At 39.4% G+C, this 20,244-nt stretch overlaps 1 protein-coding gene across 1 annotated transcript in view; it reads left to right on the plus strand.

Moving 5' to 3' along the window:
• The first annotated feature begins 10,923 nt into the window (after positions 1-10,923).
• LOC139743220 (growth/differentiation factor 8-like) overlaps positions 10,924-20,244 on the plus strand; it is a 36,008-nt gene continuing 26,687 nt past the window's right edge. The window contains exon 1 of the mRNA XM_071653716.1: positions 10,924-12,000. Coding sequence (XP_071509817.1) covers positions 11,040-12,000 — 961 coding nt within the window. The 5' untranslated portion in view covers positions 10,924-11,039. The remainder of the gene's footprint in view (positions 12,001-20,244) is intronic.

Raw genomic sequence — 20,244 nt, forward strand, 5'->3', positions numbered from 1 at the left:
CACTGGTTTCGAAGATTTCGGCATCAGCGGGTAATTGAATGTGAGCTTGATTGAGGGCTGCTAAAGGGGATTAATACGGAGGAGAGAAAGCCCCACCCCTCGCCTCATCCATCAAAGAAAGGTTTTACGCACACATACTACAGGCAATGTTTGCTTGTTTGTTTGTTTGCTGTTGTGCTTTTTCTGTCTTTGATGCCAAATGGTGACGATTACCAGGGCAGTATTATAACCATCATGAAGGATACACATTTTGCTCTGGAATGGTGATGATCCCAAAATAACAGATTTCTTTCACGAAAGGATTCACAAATAACATTAAGCTCAGTTCAGTCCTGTAACGTCACGCCCCGAGGCTGTAGATGGGTAATGGATCTTATGAGGTTGTTATGAATCAAAATTAGCCGAATAGATCCAGAACAATTTTCTATCTATAAACGACATCACTGTGTCATATCGAACAAAAGAAAATAACACAGGACTAGTAAGGATAATACTCCGAGTTTGAATGAGACATAACACACCCTTGGGCCAGATATTTTACCCATTCCTTTCGTCCTTGCCAGGGTGTTTAACCCCTCGTATGCTCGAGTGCCGATTGGCATTGAAAATCCCATGGAGTTGAACACACTGTCTAAAGTCCCTGGCACAGAGAGAGTTAAAGAGGGGTATCTGACATTGCCATGTGGCAGGGAACTCTGAGAGAGCAGTGCTGACAATGAAGATGATGACCTGGGGGTGTTTCATCAACGTTTGTCAGCGCTAAAAGTTGTCATCGCTGACAATCACCATAGTAACAATCAGTGAACAGAGCATCTCATCCAATCAAAACCAAGGATTTTGCTGAAATTGTCAGCGTTGACAAACGTTGATGAAACACCCCCTGGGCACCATTTCATGAAAGTTGTCAACCCTGACAAGTTGTTAGTCTTTGACAATCACCGTAGTAACGAACAGAGCTTCTCAGCCAATCAAAACCAAGGATTTGCTGAAATTGTGAGAGACTGACAACTTGTCAGGGCTGACAACTTTCATGAAATGGTGCCCTGGGTAAATAAGGCCATATCATCGTTATTATAATCATTATAATGTCATAATTGTTATCGTTCTTTACTTTACTTTACTTTACTTTACTGTACTTTATTTCATTTACTTTACTTTCATACTTTACTTTACTTTTCCGGAACTATGGTGTAGGTCAGAGTCTGTTGTTCATCGATCAGGGGGCATTTCATGAAGCATTTTGTCCGACAACTTGTCGGACAAAATTTGTTGTCAGCCAATCAGATGCAATGATTTCTATGGCTTTTAACAGTTTGTCAGACGAAATATCTCACAAAACGCTTCATCAAATGCCCCCCCCCCCCCCCCCCCCGGAGTGTATCCTCGGCTGCTCTTGATCCTAAATAGCCTGGGCTAATCACATTCAAATATGTAACTTCAAGTGATATTTCAAAAGTCTATGGGACATGCATATGGCAGGGAGTGGTGAAAACTGCTCCTGACCTAGGACCCAATGAAGGACATGCAGTTACTCGTAGTCAAATACACAATTCTTCCAATGCTCGTCCAGCTTATTATACTCTTAAAGGCATTCACAGAACACGCCGAGATCACATCTTCTGGAAGAGAATTCTACATATTGATATTGTCATCATCATCATCATCAACATAATTTTATTCAATCTTCAGTACACTCATTATTCTACATTGAAGTATTTTTTTTTTTAGATATTAAAAGTGTCTGCGGTAAAATTGTATTTTCTCTCTTTAATTAATATTGAAATATCTTTTTTACGTACTATTCTATGTTCCGTTTATAAAATCTTTTTTATTTCTGTAATTTTGTAAGCGCTCTGAGCCTCATGAGAAGAGCGTATGAAACGTTAAATTGTATTGTATTGTATATCTGACCAATCGTTCAGCAAACAATGTGTTAAATTGCATACGCCTAGGCTCCTGATGCATTTTGTTTTTGTTCGACTCAGAAGAAGGTAAAGAAGTAAAACCAGACACAGATTCCTTAACTTGTTCTCGTTTATGTTGTTGCCATAAGAGGTGTTTGTTTGTTTTGTTTTGTTTTTTAATTTCTCGTGACGTTCTCTATTGATTGCGATTTAATGTCGCCAGGAATTTGCGAATGTGCTCTCTTAAAAGCCTCGTGCGTCATCTATTGTCGCATGACGTGGTAAATACACATGCGGCTTTTTCCCGCTCATTGGACACCTGCATTTGCTGACTTTAAAGGAGACCTCCGGATGATTTTCAGACTTTAATATTTGAACAACTATAATTCGTCATCCAATGTACTGGGTACTGAGTTTCAGAATTTATAGCCTTTAGGAATAAGGAATAACAATGTTCTCAAAATTTATAACAAATCGCAATGAACAAGGATGATGACATAGCAGCTTCAAGAATCAGAACAAAAGGACACAGCATGCATAGAGCGCTAGAGTCTGCACAGGTGAACTTGTTAAACAAGCTCAGTTGTAATGGAATTAAATTGTACATTTATGAAATAACGTGAGCGTCCTATGTTATCATCCTTGTTAAGTGTAAGTTGTTTCGGGTTTTTCAGAGTATTTGAACACAATTAATTCCACAAATATATACATGGAGCTGTAGTTTATGTACTGTAATGTAATGCAAAATTATGAAAATCGTCTGGATCTCCCCTTTAAGGAGGATTCGACGCAACCGTTCACCCGAAAGCTCGTTTGTTGCTGAAGAACGAAGGTTACTCAAACATGGCGGAAAATACACCTCAACCGCTTGTGTAAGTCTTACACCTGTACAAAGAATGGATCATGCATTCTTGAGCCCCGTCAGTATGTATGTTGTAAATAAATACTTAAAGTCTTGAGTAAATCAGGATATAATAACATTCATAAAGTAAGAATGCCAGCCTGTCAGGAACTCCGAGTAGTTGTGGTTGATGAGGGTGAATTCGTCTGCAAACTTTCCCCCACGGGCCACTGGAGGTTAGAAACGCTGTCCCGTTATAGATCTAAAGGAGTTCGACGTAGATTCACAATGCATTAAAGGATCCATGTAATGTAAATGCATGTTGACTTGTGTTAAATTAAAAAACAGCTATCACATTTGTACCAAAATGAATATCAAAATACGAACGTGCTAAATATTTTGGGAATATTTTTTCTACAAATTATCTTTAGATTATAGTTGATACGGCCACACAAAAATGGAACCTCTCGATGAGACTATTTGCTAATCACTGCTAAACTACTGATATGATAAACAACTGTCATGTCTCCATGAAATATAGAAACTTGCAAGTCACGCTCAATCTAATGGAGTGTGCATTCTTTTTCGATGTATTTTATTATTCATAATGATTTAACGGTTCAGTCAGTGATTGACAAATATATTATGACGTCGTCGACAGAATCTTTGTTTGGATGTGTGGGTGTGTGTGTGGTGTGGGCGTGGCCGTATCCAAGCATTCTGCAGAAAAATAATAGAAAATAGTATTATAAACTATTAGGCAGGTAATAAGATGTTCATTTGTCAGCATAACTGATGATTAGGGTATGTCATAAATTTACACAAGTCTACAGGTATTTAGTCCGTTGTGCATGAGTTCTTTAAGTCGTGGAACCGCACCCATCCTTGATGGAAGTCAATTTTCTATGATATTTCTTTTCATTTTAACACGTGTCTGTATTGGGTATTATTTCTAGGCTGTTGCTCATAAGTCATGAATGTTAACTGCCCACTGATCATTACCGGAAAACACCCTATCGCAAGTGTCCGCACATCCACCCACGTTCTAGAAGTCTGTGAAACTTCCCAAGGTGGGGTTTCTTAGCCCCTGATGTGAGACCATTTCTACCATGACTTCCATGCAGACACTTCCGGTGTGAAATTTCTTTCTCTTTCATTGGCTTAAAATCAAACTGTATAATAGTGATGATTAAACAGAAAAGATGATTAACGAATATGATAGTCGTTGACTCAAATCAAAAGCTTAGCGTAAATACCGCAGGAACTTCTTCGCAGTTAGCGATTGTTGAAACACAGTATTGGTGGAGATGAGGATTAAGCTTTTAACTTTTTGCAACATAATATGAGAAACCACTTATGAAATATCAGCGACCATAGCATTCTACAAAGAATACAAAGTTCATTTGATGAAGACTGTTTTGAAATGGTCGAGAAAACAAAGTAAAATAAATCAATCCTACTCTCTAAAAAAAAAATCGAGTGAAAATATTCACTCTTGAAGGAGTGAATACAAAAAAAAGTGAAAAAAATTGTCATTTTCACTCAAAATTCACACCAATTTCACTCTAAATTCACCTTTTTTTGTATTCACTCCTTCAAGAATAAGTATTTTCACTCGATTTTTTTAGAGAGAAATAGAAGATGATAGTAAATTAATAATAATTTTAATAATTATAATAAATTTTATTAGGATCGCTTCGTTTTGGATATCTCAGCCATTTCACAACCCATTTTCATCAAATAAATATTAGATTTCTCTGGAAATAACATGCTATTTCACATTTCATAACGAGTTAGAAACAGGGTACCGTTTCATGAAAATTGTAAGCGCTGACAAGTTGTCAGTCTCTGACAATCACCATATAGTAACAGTCAGTGACCAGAGCATCTCAGCCAATCAAAACCAAGGATTTTTCTGAAATTGTCAGAGACTGATAACTTGTCAGGGTTGACTAAATTGATGAAACACCCCCTGAAGCCAAGTCTCAACCAAAACTTTACCATCCTTTCAAAGCTGTCGTTGTAAAGAAAGATATTATCCACTTACTCGAAGAGGATCTTTATGAAACTGCGAACTGCCTTGTCCAGACACGATAAATACACAAATTGAGAAGAAGGTCATGTCATAATGGCATCTGAAATCGTATCTCCCCTGGATAATGACTTTGCATCATTGATATTGATTATCATCATTATTACCATTATCATTTCTATTAATACTCGCATTATTGTCATTGCTATTAAACACATCTTTATCATTACATGCAGCACCTCCTCTTTGTCATCATTGATACCACAATCATTATCATCTTGGAGTCTGTCATGTTTGGTAGAAGAAAAAAAAAAAAGATACCAGCTGAAAAGTTTTCATCCTTTCTGTCATTCGAATACGAGACAAAAGTCAATACATTGTAGAATACAAGAGCACCGAAGTGATGACGTCACAGTCTTTTGTTACAGCTTCGGTTGGAACCAGGTGCGCGCATATACCACTGTATACAAACACTCTGTTCAGATGAGGTTGTTGAGAAGCAGTCTCTATGACGATGAATAGCTGTGACATCACACTTTGGTATTCAATTTGTCCTGATTGCACACTAAACCTCGAGCAAAATGAGAGGGAACGAAATGTCAGCGTGAAGCAAAAAGCTGCTAGGGATGTGGCCACAATACACATGGCCACATGGTTTCCTTGTGTAGATTATTGTTGTAAGTCCAACTTTAAAGGCATTATCTACCATTAAACCCAACTTTAGTGCTTCAAAATAGTTCTAAATGTGAGTTAGGGATATAAACAACCGATGTAAGAATTGTAATTGCTCTAATCAAAGTTAAGTATTGTTAAATATACAAAATGTGAACAATATTGCAGAATGAAATTGTTTCTAATTCAGAATAAACCGTTATAGTTTACCAGGGATGTGGAAAGAGACCACCTCCCTAGGTTACTGAAAAAAGTGACATCTCCTTATATTTTAGGCTTTATTGCGAAATGTTTATATGGCATAGGATTTTGATACAACTGTTCTATACATATACATCCAAAGTAATAACTCGAACAATTTGTTAAATCACTGCTCCCAATGGTAAACAATACCTTTAAAGACACTTCATTGCAATCAAAGGGGAAACCCAGTCCAAATCTAAGTTCGTCTGATAAAAAATATTAATGGTAAAATCCTACTAGTTCAACGGTAAAATTTGACTGAAATCAGATGAAAATAAGGAAGTTATGACAATTTTAACTAACAGTGGATATGAATATGCAAATGAGTGAGCTAACCATGTCATAACCTCACAATTTTCCATTGATCGTGTACATTAAAAAATGACAAATATTCGATGATTTTGTCATTAAAGTCTGAAACATGATGTTATTCCTGGTTGAACTAACTTCAGAATAGTGATCAGTTAGATATACCGTGATTTGAGCCTCGGGCATAATTGCGTTTGAATGAAAAACTGGAAATTTCATAATTTTATGCACAAACTATATGGCAAGTTGTGAGGGGGAGACATGCTCACTTTTCCATTTGCATATTCATATTGACCGTTTAAGAACTGTTTCCTGAAAAATTAGTGAAACTTTAAAATGTCATAACTTCCTTATTTTCACCCGATTTCGATCAAAATTTTACCGTTGAACTCGTAATATTTTACTCTTTCCTATCAGACTGCCTTATATTTGGACTGGATTGCCCCTTTAACGGGGATTCGGCATACACCGACTGCTGCTGCAGTACGTAACGAAATCGACATCATCCGGAATTCTTTTTTTTTAAATCTGCACTGACGAGGGAAATTACCCATCTCCGACAATTTCGATATAATATATTGAAATGTCGGAGAGTTATGGTGATAACCGAACCAAGGACAATTCTTCTTTCCTCAGTTAGTCGGCTACATTGTTTCAAGTAACTTTCGTGTTCTTCCTAAATAGATACCGGTAAATAGATAGACAGATAGGTAGATAGATAGATAAATAAATAAATAAATAAATAAATAAATACATACATACATAAATAAATAAATAAATAAATAAATAAATAAATACATACATAAATAAATAAATAAATAAATAAATAAATAAATAAACTAATAAATAAACAAATATAAGTATACATACATAGATAAGTAGATAGAAAAATGAATGAATGAATAAATAAATGTAATTATATTCAAATACAGTAATAGGCCTACATATCAATTTGTCTAAAAGAATGATGGCGATATAAATGCTGGTAGGCCTCACCCACGTTGTTCGTCCCCATTTCCCCCTCCCCTTGTTTCTCCCCACCCCATCCCGTTATATCTTCTCCCTCTCCCCCTCTTGCTTTCCGACTTTTCACTTTCCACGACCCCCGCCAATGACCTGGAGTAACATAGTGACAGCTTTCGACATGTGAGAAACATAATTGTGTCACAGTGGAAGAGGTACACTCTCGGGGTGGATGATTTAGAGAAGTCATAAACATCATGCGCTTCGTGGTTGCCATGGTGATATTTTTCCTCGCTCAGCTGGAGGTCAGAGGTCGCGTCAAGAATCACTATAAACCGCCATCGCCAGGTCGTATGTGTTTCTCTTAATGCTCAGCTATGTCGGGTTTGCCCGCAGGACACGCGAAACCTGGTTTTCCTCCAACTCGATTTTCATCCCTATACTTCAATCCTCCTCATCCTCCTTTCTCCCGTCTTTTCCCTTTTCTCATTTTCATCTCCCACTCTTCCTTCCCTTATCGTCTGAATAAACTGCTGAATCTTTTTCATGCATCTTCTATCATTGCCGCTCTGTTTTGATCGTCTTATATACCACATACTTTTATGTACCTATAAATGTTGAATTAAAACACAGTGTAATATCAATGAAACTTCCAGAATCCCTACGTGTTTCGTTTATGGCAGTTTTATATCTGTCACACAAAACTTGAAACTAATGTGAGCACGTCTAACTAAATCCAGGATATAATGTGTAATATAGTCCATTCCGGGCTGTTCCTGAAAGAGAGTCTAGCATCTCTCATTGTATGCGTGTCAGATATACAAGAAGGATTCATTAAGTGATTTTAGTTTGCGAGATGACAACGACACAAAGTAAGATGACTATATATATATATATATATATATATATGGAGAAAACATACTATATATAGAGAGGAAAAACAAGAGTATAGAGAAATATTGTGTCTTCACCACTTCCTTTTCAACGGATGCTAATATATAATAGCATATATAGCATATATAATAATTATTAAACCCTTTGTTATCGGCTCTCGGCCACATCCAACGAAAGGTGAGTAGTTATGTCGTTGGTCTAAAAATGGGGTCAAATTATTGCAAATTTTAGCTCGTGTTTGAGGTCGGTCCGCCAGCTCCATGGTTGTATATTTCGTGGATATGAAGGAAGCAATTGAATGATCGAAAGCACGTTACTGCTATGATGTATTATTTATTGTTAACCACAAGACAGAATGCCTACTTTAACATCGATCATGATAATCGGTACTGCAAGCTGGTCAAGAACCAGTGGAGCTGTAAACTTGACCCGCATCCACCAAGGCGAAGGACCGGAGGAGGAAGAGGGGGTGGGAGGGTGTCGTTCCTCCTCTCAGTTTCCTAGCGGGCCAGCTGACCGACTGATAGGCCAACTAACGCGACCTGACGGGACGAAGTGTCAAGAGTAAGTCATCTGTCATCTATCTGTCTGTCAGAAGTACACTCGGGCTAGGCTTGAGTGATAGCGACGGGTCGGGCGATAAAGGCCAGTGTGAACGTCGTGTGTATAGCTCAGCACTTCGAACAATTCGGTTATGTAAATCACTTTGCCATCACGATGATGTATGGCGCACTTCACTGGGCTTTATGAGTTAGTCTGTGCTTGTTAGACTCGTTAAGGTATTTAGGAACATGTATAGGCATTACTCGATAAGATACGCACGAAGGACATTTGCTCCTTCGGCCCAAGTCTGCGAGTGTTCAGCATCACACGCAATGATTATTTTCTTATTGTCTGCGGTCAGCTGAGATGTATTAGATGGAATACATAATCCTCGGGAAACGCAGGAAAGGAAATGGAGCAAACGTCATCAAAAACTACATTTTGAAGAATCTAATTCCATGACGAGCAGGGGTTAAATACACTCCTAATCACAATTCATTTTTACGGTCGCTTGAAGACTTCCGTCTTTATCTATACACTTTGTTCTGTACGTATAACTTGTTAAAGGCATTATTACCATTTGCAGATGAAACAAAAACCCTTTAGCTTTAGTGCCTATAGTCATTGAAACATATTGTTGAATATACCGTCTACATAATTATGGTTAACTGAAAACAATAGTGATACATGTATCTCCTTATATTTCAGGCTTTATTGTAAAATTTTTACATGGTATGCTGATTTGAGATACAACTGACCTCCACATATGCACTAAATGTGATAACTCGAATTTTTTTTTTCAAATTACTGATCCCAATGATAAATCATATCTTTAGAATATTTTCCAAAATGTTAGCATCAGAGGTTAAATGTGTTTCTATTGGGAAAAAATTCGTCCATTTCCATATGCACTTATGACATACAGTAAGCAGCAGCGTGCGCAAACTCCAAAACCATCTTTTTTTCACAGTAGGCACCGATAACATGCAGGCAGTTTCCTGTTTATTTCCATGAACGCTATGATTATTTTCGTCAGTCATCTCACTTCGTATAATACATTCTATTATCTCAGCTTCATATTGCAATGCCAGGATGACGCTACAGATTGAATGTTATAATCTGTCTTTTTTCAAAATATAGAATAAGTGTAGCAATGCATTATCATGATTTGAGAGAGTGATCTTTAACATCACCATTGTGGGATAAAATATGGCCCTAAAGAAGGTCACAAACCGCATATGCAAGTCATCCGGAGTGTCCGAGAGGACAAAATCACTTTAGATGGAAATGATATACTTGTGTATCTCAAACTTTGGTTTGATCATCGTCATAACAGAACACTTACCGAATTCAGCAGGTTTGTTTTGTTTTGCTTTTTATATAAATTTCAAAGGCATGTAATCATTCCATAAGATAAAGGCGAATTCAAAGATGATCTTCAATATTCATTGGCGTGCATGGGAATGCATTTATCTGGCAAGCTTTTCAAAAAAAAAATAATAACGGCATCCTCAGATCTGATGAAATGAGAAAAGAGAATCTTTTATAGTGTTGGATTGAAGCCGAGACTGTATTATGGGTGAGTTATTGTATAACCACGATATAACGGTGTTCTCTTTTGGCGGAAAAACAAGAACCAATGAAATACAATATCAACTATCAAATAAAGTATTAGGTGAAGTCTCAGACACTAGGCTGCGAACGTGAAGTTGAAAGATCCGATTGTCGACCCTACAGAATATCAAAGTCGTTGGCGCAGTGTTTTCTTACTGAAGGTGTACAATCCTCTTCGTGTGAGATCAATTCCATTCCTTTAACATTTACAAGGCCTACCGCAGTTCATCATTTTTTCCCGTTACATATGAATTTACGCCCCTTTCTTTTATATAATGTCACTTTTCTCGCCTCTTTTCTTGCCGCTACGTCTCTGTCCTTCATGCCTACCAGCTTCGCCCACACCATCTTTAGTAATTTCTGAACGACAGATCTTTTGAAAATACAAAGCAGATGTCACATGGCTGATCAAAGCCATGCGCCTCTCAAGTTCATAAACTTTGAAGGACGCAAGAGATTAGAATGATGTTTTTGCATGTCATAGAAATTACATTCAAAGTCGACGCGATCGTGGCACGCTGGTAATATGACAAGAAGGTGTAGGTGGAATGTGAAAACAAGTTCTCCGCCGTCATTGTATTTTACCTTGGTGGGAGGTACAATTCGTCCAGTGCATGGGAAAGCCTAGTATTGTAAAAGAAGCAGGAAAACATGTACTTTGTCCTACTGATGCGAGGGAGGGCAATCGTAAATCTTACCGCGGACTGCGGGTGATTTATGACAGCAGTCTAGGTCAGGAGACTACGATGGCTAGGTTACAATCTTGCTGTCAGCACCGGTAGACTGCAAACGACTGTGATTGGTCGAAACACACGCTCTATTGACCAGCTTTACGTTCGCTCTCGTAGCACGAAAATAGCGGCGAGCTTTACCGTAAGTTCGCCCTTCGCTAAGCTGCCTTCCCTCGCAGCTGCAACGACGGTAGTCCAGTCGCCTGCCAGCGCAGTCGGAGTCCTGATCTCCCCGCCCTTAGGTCGAACTCTGTTCGCAAGTTCCCGGCCAGTTCTCGTCTTGAGGAGTTACTATGACGGCCAGGTTTTCAGGTTCGCATTTGCTGAACTGCAACGCGATCTTCTTCGCGTTTGCGATGCTGATGTGGTGCTGTCCCACCACGCAGGTTGCAGTGAAGCGAGATCGGGAGCTGACTGCCCAGGCACCCCTGGCCGACGGCACGAGACCAGATGGCCATTCGGCGTTGGTGTCGAGTATTGGAGCGTCTATCAAGCAGACTTCGACTGTTGTCGACAGACAAGGTGACCGATCAGTTTTTCCTCGTCATCCTTCGTTTGCGGTGGGAAACGAAATCCCCACCAGGAGAGGGGCACCGATGGATTATCGACCGGTAGACCTTCGTCAACCATTGGCGGCGGAACAGGAGCCGTCAGTTGGTGGTTCTGATAGAGGGACGGATCATTACAGGGAGCGGGGTTCCTGGAGCAACACTGGGATGTTTAGGGCAGATGGGAGGGAACAAGATAGTGTTGAAGATCAGGTGGCAACCCTCGAACCTAGGACTGGAGAACGAGTGGGAGAGGATATACCAGCTGCCACAGGCGACCAACGAGGTATCGCGCAGGAAGCGCATCTTGCAGCGAGTGAACGCAGGACGGAAAGACCTACAGAAGGTGCGAGTGCATCTTCGGGGAGTTTGGATGGACCCCAACCGACGACATGTGACAAGTGTCAAAAAGCGCGTAACGAAGATCTGATCGGTGAGTACGACCCAAACGCACTCGTGCAGCTCCGCATCGAGACGATCAAGCGACAGATCCTGGACAAGCTCCGCATGGAGCGACCTCCGAAGGTCAACGTGAGCTCCATCAACATCCCTGCCCCCCTCTCGGAAGGGGCTTTTATAGACGAGTTTGACGACGATGAGGAACAGGTGCACGATGCGGTGCGCCATCTCGGTCCCGACGCCGAGTACGACACTACGGAAGATTATTATGGGAAGACCACTCGAGTTATCGTCCCAGCTAAGCAAGGTTTGTCACACATTTTTTCTATACACCTACAGTCATCGCATCAATGTTGGGAGATGGGAAATGGGACGAAAATAGGTCATACAGGAATGGCTGCGTAGCGTGCGTAGCCATGGTAACGGTGATGCAGATTGAACGTGACGAACGTGCTCCATCTTCGCAAGCATGAGTGAAATTCTACCGTGTAGTGGTAGCACAGTCTCGCGTTTCATCTTCCGGCTAAATGTTAACCTAGGCATTAAGTATTGTGATGCCACCAAAATGAAATTACTTTGTGTAAGTTACTCCCAAACCCTGGTTTAGCCTATTTGGGGAACCTCGTACTTGTCCCATTTTTTTTTAAAGATGCTATTAGATAACACCGGGCGCTGGTGCGGAAAGTGTCAGACGTATATCCAGGGAGGTGGGAAGTCCAACCTCCCTGGTATATCCCAGCAAGCGACCCCCTGAAAATAAGATGATGTTTGAGATGGAGATGAATAACATTGATGACCATGAGAAGAATCATCAGATTGCTTGCCTTTCCTTTGCCAATACGCTTTCCACGTGTCAGGTCTTTTATTTTGCATTTTCCTTCCTTCACTCGTTTCGTTTGCGAGGTGTCACTGATTTTTGCCCCTAACAGTGCTACTGCTGATGCAAGCAAAGTGTAATTGCAAAACCGAGACTCGGGGAAACTTGGGGAATTGAAGGCTACGCTGAAATGTCCCTGTTATATTGGATCTAATGTGGAAAGCAGCAAGATATCTTTGTACACTGCTCTGCAGCCAGAGTCAGGAGGTGTTTAGTGCTTAGGATTGCGGCAGAAACAGGAAGATACATTTCTTTCATATACCCACAACAGCTTATCTCAAACAGCCAACTAATGATGGCTGTCCCATCACATCAATCGACGTAACCCTCATACTGCCAATGTCGATGAAAGAGTTAACCTAATCACTGTTGTCTTGAAACGGACAGAGCTAATAGCTTTGCGGTAGGTGAAATGAACCGATTTTGAAACATTGGACTTGTGCTCATAGGTATGCGATATGTGTGAAGGAATTGGATGAAAAAGCAAAACCCTCATTAAAGAATGTGAAGACGAAAACCTGCACAACCATGATCATGTATTTGTGACGCCTTTTTTTATATAGATGAAACAGCAACGTCATTCTTGTCCAAGACGTTGAAAAATTACAATTAAACATAAAAGTTGCAAGTGCTCGGATGAATGTCATAATGATAAACTTTGTGCACGTAACCAGGCCATCGCATCAGTCCAGTACGGCTCACTGCATCTATCCAGGGTAGCTCGATCTCTGAGGTATTGTTGAAACGTATTCGTGTGTGTTGAAGTGATTCCTGGTTTGAGTGGGTTTCTTCATGCCATTTGATTTGAGGGTTTACAGAGGACAGGGATTTTGAGCACGAGGAATATAACTGTCTTCATAATACACTGAAAATCTTTGTCCTTGTAAAGATAGATTTTCGGAATTAGCTCCACCCCCGAAATCAAACAAAGAAACAAAACCACTCCTGAAAAAAAGCTCCTGTAATAAGGCGTGTTTACCTAAGATCAGATGTTTCCAATCGCCGGAAGTTATAAGTTTGGAAAAAAGAAGAAGAAAAGAGGAATATTATATGTAGTAGCCTTGGTTATCATCCCATCAGATTTGCAGCATTGATAAATTATTTCGCCTCGATTTTATAATATACGTTGATTTTTATATTCAAAAGAAACTGCAACAGGTCCAGCGGATCAAGCCTGAAGATGAAGTAGTAGATGAAGTGATAAGACCAGGCGGTGGAGGGCATGCTTATCGAAGACTATCATAACCAATATAAATGACATGTGAAGAACGGAGTAACGAGTTCCTGAAGGACTCAATGTGTCATAGGTGGGTAGAGCAGATTTCAACTGTCTATCAAACGCCTAACTGTAATGGGGAGCTGTATAAGGCGGGCCTACTTAGCACGTGTTAATACAGCTCTAAGGTCATTGCGGTTCGGGCAGTTTAATCAGATTTGATAAGTGTCGGCATAAGCTGATCACATATCACCGATCACCAATCTTATATAATATATCATCTGCGTCTTTTGTTCCTTCGTATGGCTAAGCTTCCTTCGAGTGACTTTTTTTTTCTTTTGGCAATGTGCTAAAGAGATATCGGAAAACGGGTGCACACACGCGAAGGAAAGTCACTACCTGTTATTCACAAACACGCAGTCACCCTGGGACAAACGGCAAAAGCGCGCCCCTCGATCAGATCCCGGCTCCTTAGCCTCTTACAAAGGTCGCTTTCAAATTTAGTCACCCATTTTGCGACAACTTAGTGAAGAGATGTGCCCTTCCTTTGTCTTGCCGCGGTCGTTACATGTTGTTTCTGGCATTGTCTTTGCTCATCGGTTTGTTGTTGTTTTTTTTTCAACTGGCGAGTGCGGGAAAAGAATAGAAACCATATAGATGAAATGTACCGCTCTCGGGTCGGAGTTATTACACATAGATGTACGTCAGTCAATGGTCAACGATCCCGGGAGTAAGACTACCAGCCCATACAGCTGTTTTCCTCAGACACAGTGTTCTGTGCCATATTCGTTCGCCCCTGCGTCGGATGGTGCTCGCGGAGCAACGACGTAGGCCTAATACAAAAAACAACCCCTTTCATCGGAAAAAATACACGATTGTTTGGAATCAAAGCAAGAAACCATGCGATTCTAATGTTTGTTCGCAGTCCCTTTTCTTCTGGTTCTCTTCTCCTCCCTTCCACGAGCTGCGTGTTGATACAGACGGTCACATTTCAGCGATTTAGCAGACTGTGATCAAAAAATTGTTTTCCTCAGTATTTATCTAGGCAAGGGGGTACATTGTGTTATAAGGCAGAGAAATTTCCAGTTTCTCTGAAGCACATTTCAAAAAGAACCAGGTCTCTCGCCATACTCTATCGTATAAGAGAATGCAATGTAAAGTATTTTAACCACATGAGCTATCAACTCAAATCTCCGTAGAAATCTGCGCATCTTAATAGGAAACTTTAACAGTACTCTTGTAATACCTGTTCAGTTAGTTATACATCGTAGGCGAGTTTCTCGTAAACACATAACAATTTTCTTCACAAAGATTGTAATGAACGTGAAACCGTGCTGGTAGTGTTCCGTATATCGTTAGCCGACTACTATAGTATGCTATGCGAGACGAGGAAAAGATTCAGGAATATGCACATGTTGACGTAAGAAGTGAAATGAATACTAGTAGCTCGTCACTGAGCACTTGGTCAACAACAGCTTGGCCTACAATTATACATTGGGGTATATGGTGAAATTTGCAAAAAAAAAAATGATCGAGTGATCACATTTGATGAATATGCGTAGGTCAGTTGTATCACAAGACATCCTACATAATAATTCTTTAAAATTCGCAAAATTAATGAAGCCTATAAAATATAAGGAGCTATCACTGTTTTTCTCAATAAACCATAACTGTAAACAGTTTATTCTAGAAACAATTTTATCATAACTATTTTTCATATTTTTATATAACGATGCTTGACATTGATTATACTGATGAACACTTTTATGTTGGTTGTTTGTCGCTTAGAACCATTTTGAGCCACTAAAGCTGGGTTTTCGTTTTATCTGCAAACGGTAAATAATGAATTTAAGTGAATATCCCCTTACGCAATAGAATTAACACACGTTTATATCCATCCGGGGACGAATTTTCTTTACGCGTCAATTTTTTTTTTGACTTGCTGGAGGACAGCTGTAATACAAGAGGATCACTCCATTATAAATGTCCCAGAAACAACATTCACTTATATCCATTTACAATACATAATCGGTCAATGATTTCCACTGTAGAGCTCTTTGTTGTGGAGGATCGAAATCTTTTTAAGAGTTTTGAAGATTCGTGTGCAAGACTTGAAAGGCCGTTCCACCATCATCATCTTGTTTGTACGTTAATTCGGGCCATAGGTCTACTGTTAGTGAACGTAGAATTTTAAAAGTCTACTTTCTAAATTACTTAGATTGGAAATCAATCTATTAGCTGATGAGATTGTGGTGAGGGGCTAATCCAACATCTTCATGAGAAAAATATTGACTTCTAAATCTATTAGATTGAGATTTTTAATTTAATTTTGGATTGGTCCCTCATCTCAATCTAAAGAATTTAGAGAGTATATCTTTCTTATTTCTGCAAGGTTTCAGTGAAACCACGTAATTTTTTAAAAGTAACACTACACCATTTAGATGATTTTACAGTAATCATCATATAGTCAACTTGAATGATAAATGCAGTGGATGTTTTTCATCTTAAAGTCTTGGAGCCATTGGTAAGCGAACAGTGCGCTTTTTAAAGTACTGCTCGTTATTCATATGAATAGTACCAAAAGATATCTTCTGGATCGCTGATATATTGTTTTACCTTCTCATCGTCGGGGCTGGAGAGTGACATTACAAACATTGCTCGTAGACTTCGATATGTTCGACTGAAATTGAAATCATTCCGAAAATATCGATCTTTGGTCCTGTCAGCCATAAGGCGCTTATTAGTTTTTATCAGAATTGTACCCTTCATGAAAGATAGATAATCTATGTAACCTTGTCGTTTGTTCAAGGAACAATGTGTGCATAATATAGTCAGCTATGCTCTGAGAGGGAAAATAGCATCTTTATGATATGGAATTGGTATTGTTTACATTTTGATTGGAATATTTTCTCAGGAACTCTCATGATGACAAAGGACAAGGTATTCAAGTTGTTGAGGAAGGTGACCCAAAAGGTTTGGATACCTATATGTGATATAGCGGTAGCCCTTTTGTACAGTTCCTTCTGGGTTTCTCTTTATAGAAAACCACAACCGTGCGTTCTTAAAGGGACTATGCAAAGAAAATGCATGTTGACTTGTTTTGACTCATATTACCATGATCGTCACTTACGTTACCAAAAGAATTCTAAACGTATGTGCCATATATTTCATAATAGCAGTTCCACTATTTTCCTTCATATTACTTGGACACTCCCACAAAAACCCTTTCAAACCAAGTTTCTACAGATGACATCATCTGTCAGTTACGTGGCTTCTGGAGTTGAAAGTTAAAGGGATGGTACAGTATTGGTGGAGATGAGAATTGGGCTTTTAACTTTTTGTGAGATACCAAGAAAACACTTATGATAATAGTACAGAGCATACCATTTTAAGAGGAATTCAAAGTTTATTTGATGAAAATCGGGTTTGGAATGACTGAAACAACCAAAAACGGAGTAAAACAAATCGTAATAAAGTGTGGGTCCCACACTTTATTAGAATCGCTCTTTTTTGGATATCTCAGCCATTTCAAAACCAATTTTCATCAAATGAATGTTGAATTCCTCATAGAATTACTTGCTCTTTCACATTTCATTAAAGGTTTCTCATTATCTCACCAAAAAATATTAGAAACCTGAAATTAGGTCTCAACCAAAACTATACAATCCCTTTAAGATAGAATTGTGAAACGATGGCATCAATGGCATCACTTCATGGAGGAAGTTCTTCGCCCTATAATAATATGTCCAATTTGAATTCAGCATGTATATATTGTACGATTAATTTGGGAAAAATAACTATAAGAACTGAATTGAATTTGATTTGATTATGATTTGACTTATGTCGTTGCTAAGGAGGCAGTGGGTGCTTGCAAGCGGGCAATCGCGGGACTGGGGATTGTATAGTAGTGGTTAAGATGAGGATTCAGTCTTTAACTTTTTGCAAGATGCTTAGAAATCACGTCATGAAATGTTGAAGCGCATACAATTCCAAGAGGAATTCAAAGTTCATTTGATGAAAATTGGCTTTGAAACGGCTGAGATATCCGAAACAAAGTAAAACACAGCGATCCTAATAAAAGGTGGGTACCAGCTTTTATTAGGAGTGTTTTGTTTTGGATATCTCAGCCATTTCAAAACCAATTTTCATCACGTGGACTTTGAATTCCTCCTGGAATTTTATGTTCTTTCATATTTCAAAAGTGGTTTCTCATAACTCAAAAATTATCATCGAAAAACTTTGGAAACCTGCAGCCCCATCTCAACTGAAACTATGCCATCCCTTTACTATCCCCTCCAAAGGACTAAGGCAAAGAGGATAAAGTACCTTTATACCCAGGAGAACAAATCGCTGCTTCACAGGAGGACTTGTACCAGAGGCCCCATGACTGATGTTTTCGTGAGACAGTGAAAGTGGACGTAATTTCACATATACACAATTATTACATGTATTAAGTAACCCATGTCATTTACACCTCACAATGCCTGCAAAAAAAAAAAAAAAAAAAAATCTGACCTACATAAAACTCTGGTTGTGTGTGTGTGTGTGGGGGGGGGGGGAGGGGTCCAAGAATTTAAAAAAAAAGCTGCTTCAAATTTTCATAAGCTGTCAGATTGATGACTTTTTAGATGGGAGTCAAATTGGGGTTGCAGAGTGATCGACACACACACACAAATACAAATTGATTTTATTCATTATACTTGTATTGTATAGTGTTCAAACAAACGGGAGACCTACGAGGTGAGGAAATCACTCTCCTGTCTATGCTCTGTAGCAGACATCACTGGTTGTTTTACAGCGGGAAATGATTAAATTCTATAATATTTTTTACTTTATCGGCTGACTCATTTTAAACTTTTTAAGTGCTAGATATGTTTGATTGCACTCTGTCTATGAAGGCCAAGTTGAATACGCATGGAATTACTTAGATGCAGGACGATAGTGATTTGTTTTCTTCAACATTTACTTGTTCTCCACATCAATAAGTTTATCGTACACACACACGCGCGCACGCACACTCACCTCACACACACACTTAGTCGAATACATTCATGATATTTGCCATGGGCATTCATCGGATTGGTAATGCAATGCAAGCGACGATTGAAAAAACAAGTTGCCCCCGCGAACAAACGGTGTGGCTCGCACGACCTACTTCTGACAAGCTGGCATATCACATCCACGGATTTTACAAAGACATGCCGACGGACCAGCGTCTGTATACCAGGCGCGTTTTCCCCTGGTCTCTCCCTTTCTTCATCTCTCCCCCTCTCTCTCTTTTGTCAGTCCATGGCATTGAACTGTTGAAGGTATAGCTGGTTTTCACCTGTGCGCGAGTCGAGCCAATGTTGAGGTGTGTGACTCCTTTTATGTGGTTTTCACCCACCTCTCTGTTATAGGCCAACTTCTTCCCTCGATACACTGTAAAGTATAGAGTCAAAGACAAAGACAGTGGGTGGAAGGGACAGAAAAGAATGAACCACACACACACACACACACACACACACACACACACACACACACACACACTACACATACACATTAACCAAAAACAAACCCAAAGAAACGCCACATAGGCGAGGAGAAAAATAGTCATTGTGGTATGTGCACTGTGTTTGCAGTCCTGACTTGCAAGTTGTATCAGGTTGATATACAGTAACTGAAATTGATCTTTTGTGTTTGACGTGAGCCTGGTTTGAACAAAGAGATACAAGGCTAGCAACTAATGCAGTACCTCCTTGGTCTGAGTAAGGAGGTACTGGTACCTCATTGGTTTGAGATCATGGTGATACGCAATGTCAACTATGTTTCGTTTCTCTTAATGTGCTTTCGAGTGTACTGTGAGAGCACTTTCTTCTTAGTCAGCATGCTCCACTAGTAAATCAATTTGACTGTAATTCCATTTCGTCCACAGCAAACCACATGTATATGGCGATAGGGCGAAACCACCCAAAACCAATTTATTAAGAGGATTATACAATTTCTTCATCCGATAAGGATTTTAAATGAATCATTATGAAATATTTGTTCCAGATATCTTTTCAACAACCAACATAATATTGTAAAGGGGCCTACACTTGACCCACCTTCCCAAATTGTATTTGGGGTTGACGCCATTATAGGATCAACCCGGGCGAGGCCACTGTGGTATATAGCGAGTAACGCTCTCGATTCCTAAACAGAAGATCGTAGATTCGAACCTGCGGAGTTAACCATCTTGCAGATTGTTTTGGACCATTCTGGGGGACCACAGAGTTGACAACAACTTTGATCACCATGATTATTACTTTGTGTATGTATTTATATGATATTCTCAGATGTTAGTACTCTGTTTATTGTCAGGAAGAGGCGAATGTCAATTCTTAAAATTCTCGGTTTTCTTTGGTTTGAAATTGTTACAATGTATCTCCAAGCTTCAACGAAGGGATCAGTGTTTGTTGATTGTGCCAATTCTTACC

The sequence above is a fragment of the Diadema antillarum genome, unplaced genomic scaffold (genome assembly GCF_040938485.1).
Source record: "Diadema antillarum isolate AM-2024a unplaced genomic scaffold, OU_Dant_1.0 seq00001058_RagTag, whole genome shotgun sequence".
Classification (NCBI taxonomy): Eukaryota; Metazoa; Echinodermata; class Echinoidea; order Diadematoida; family Diadematidae; genus Diadema; species Diadema antillarum.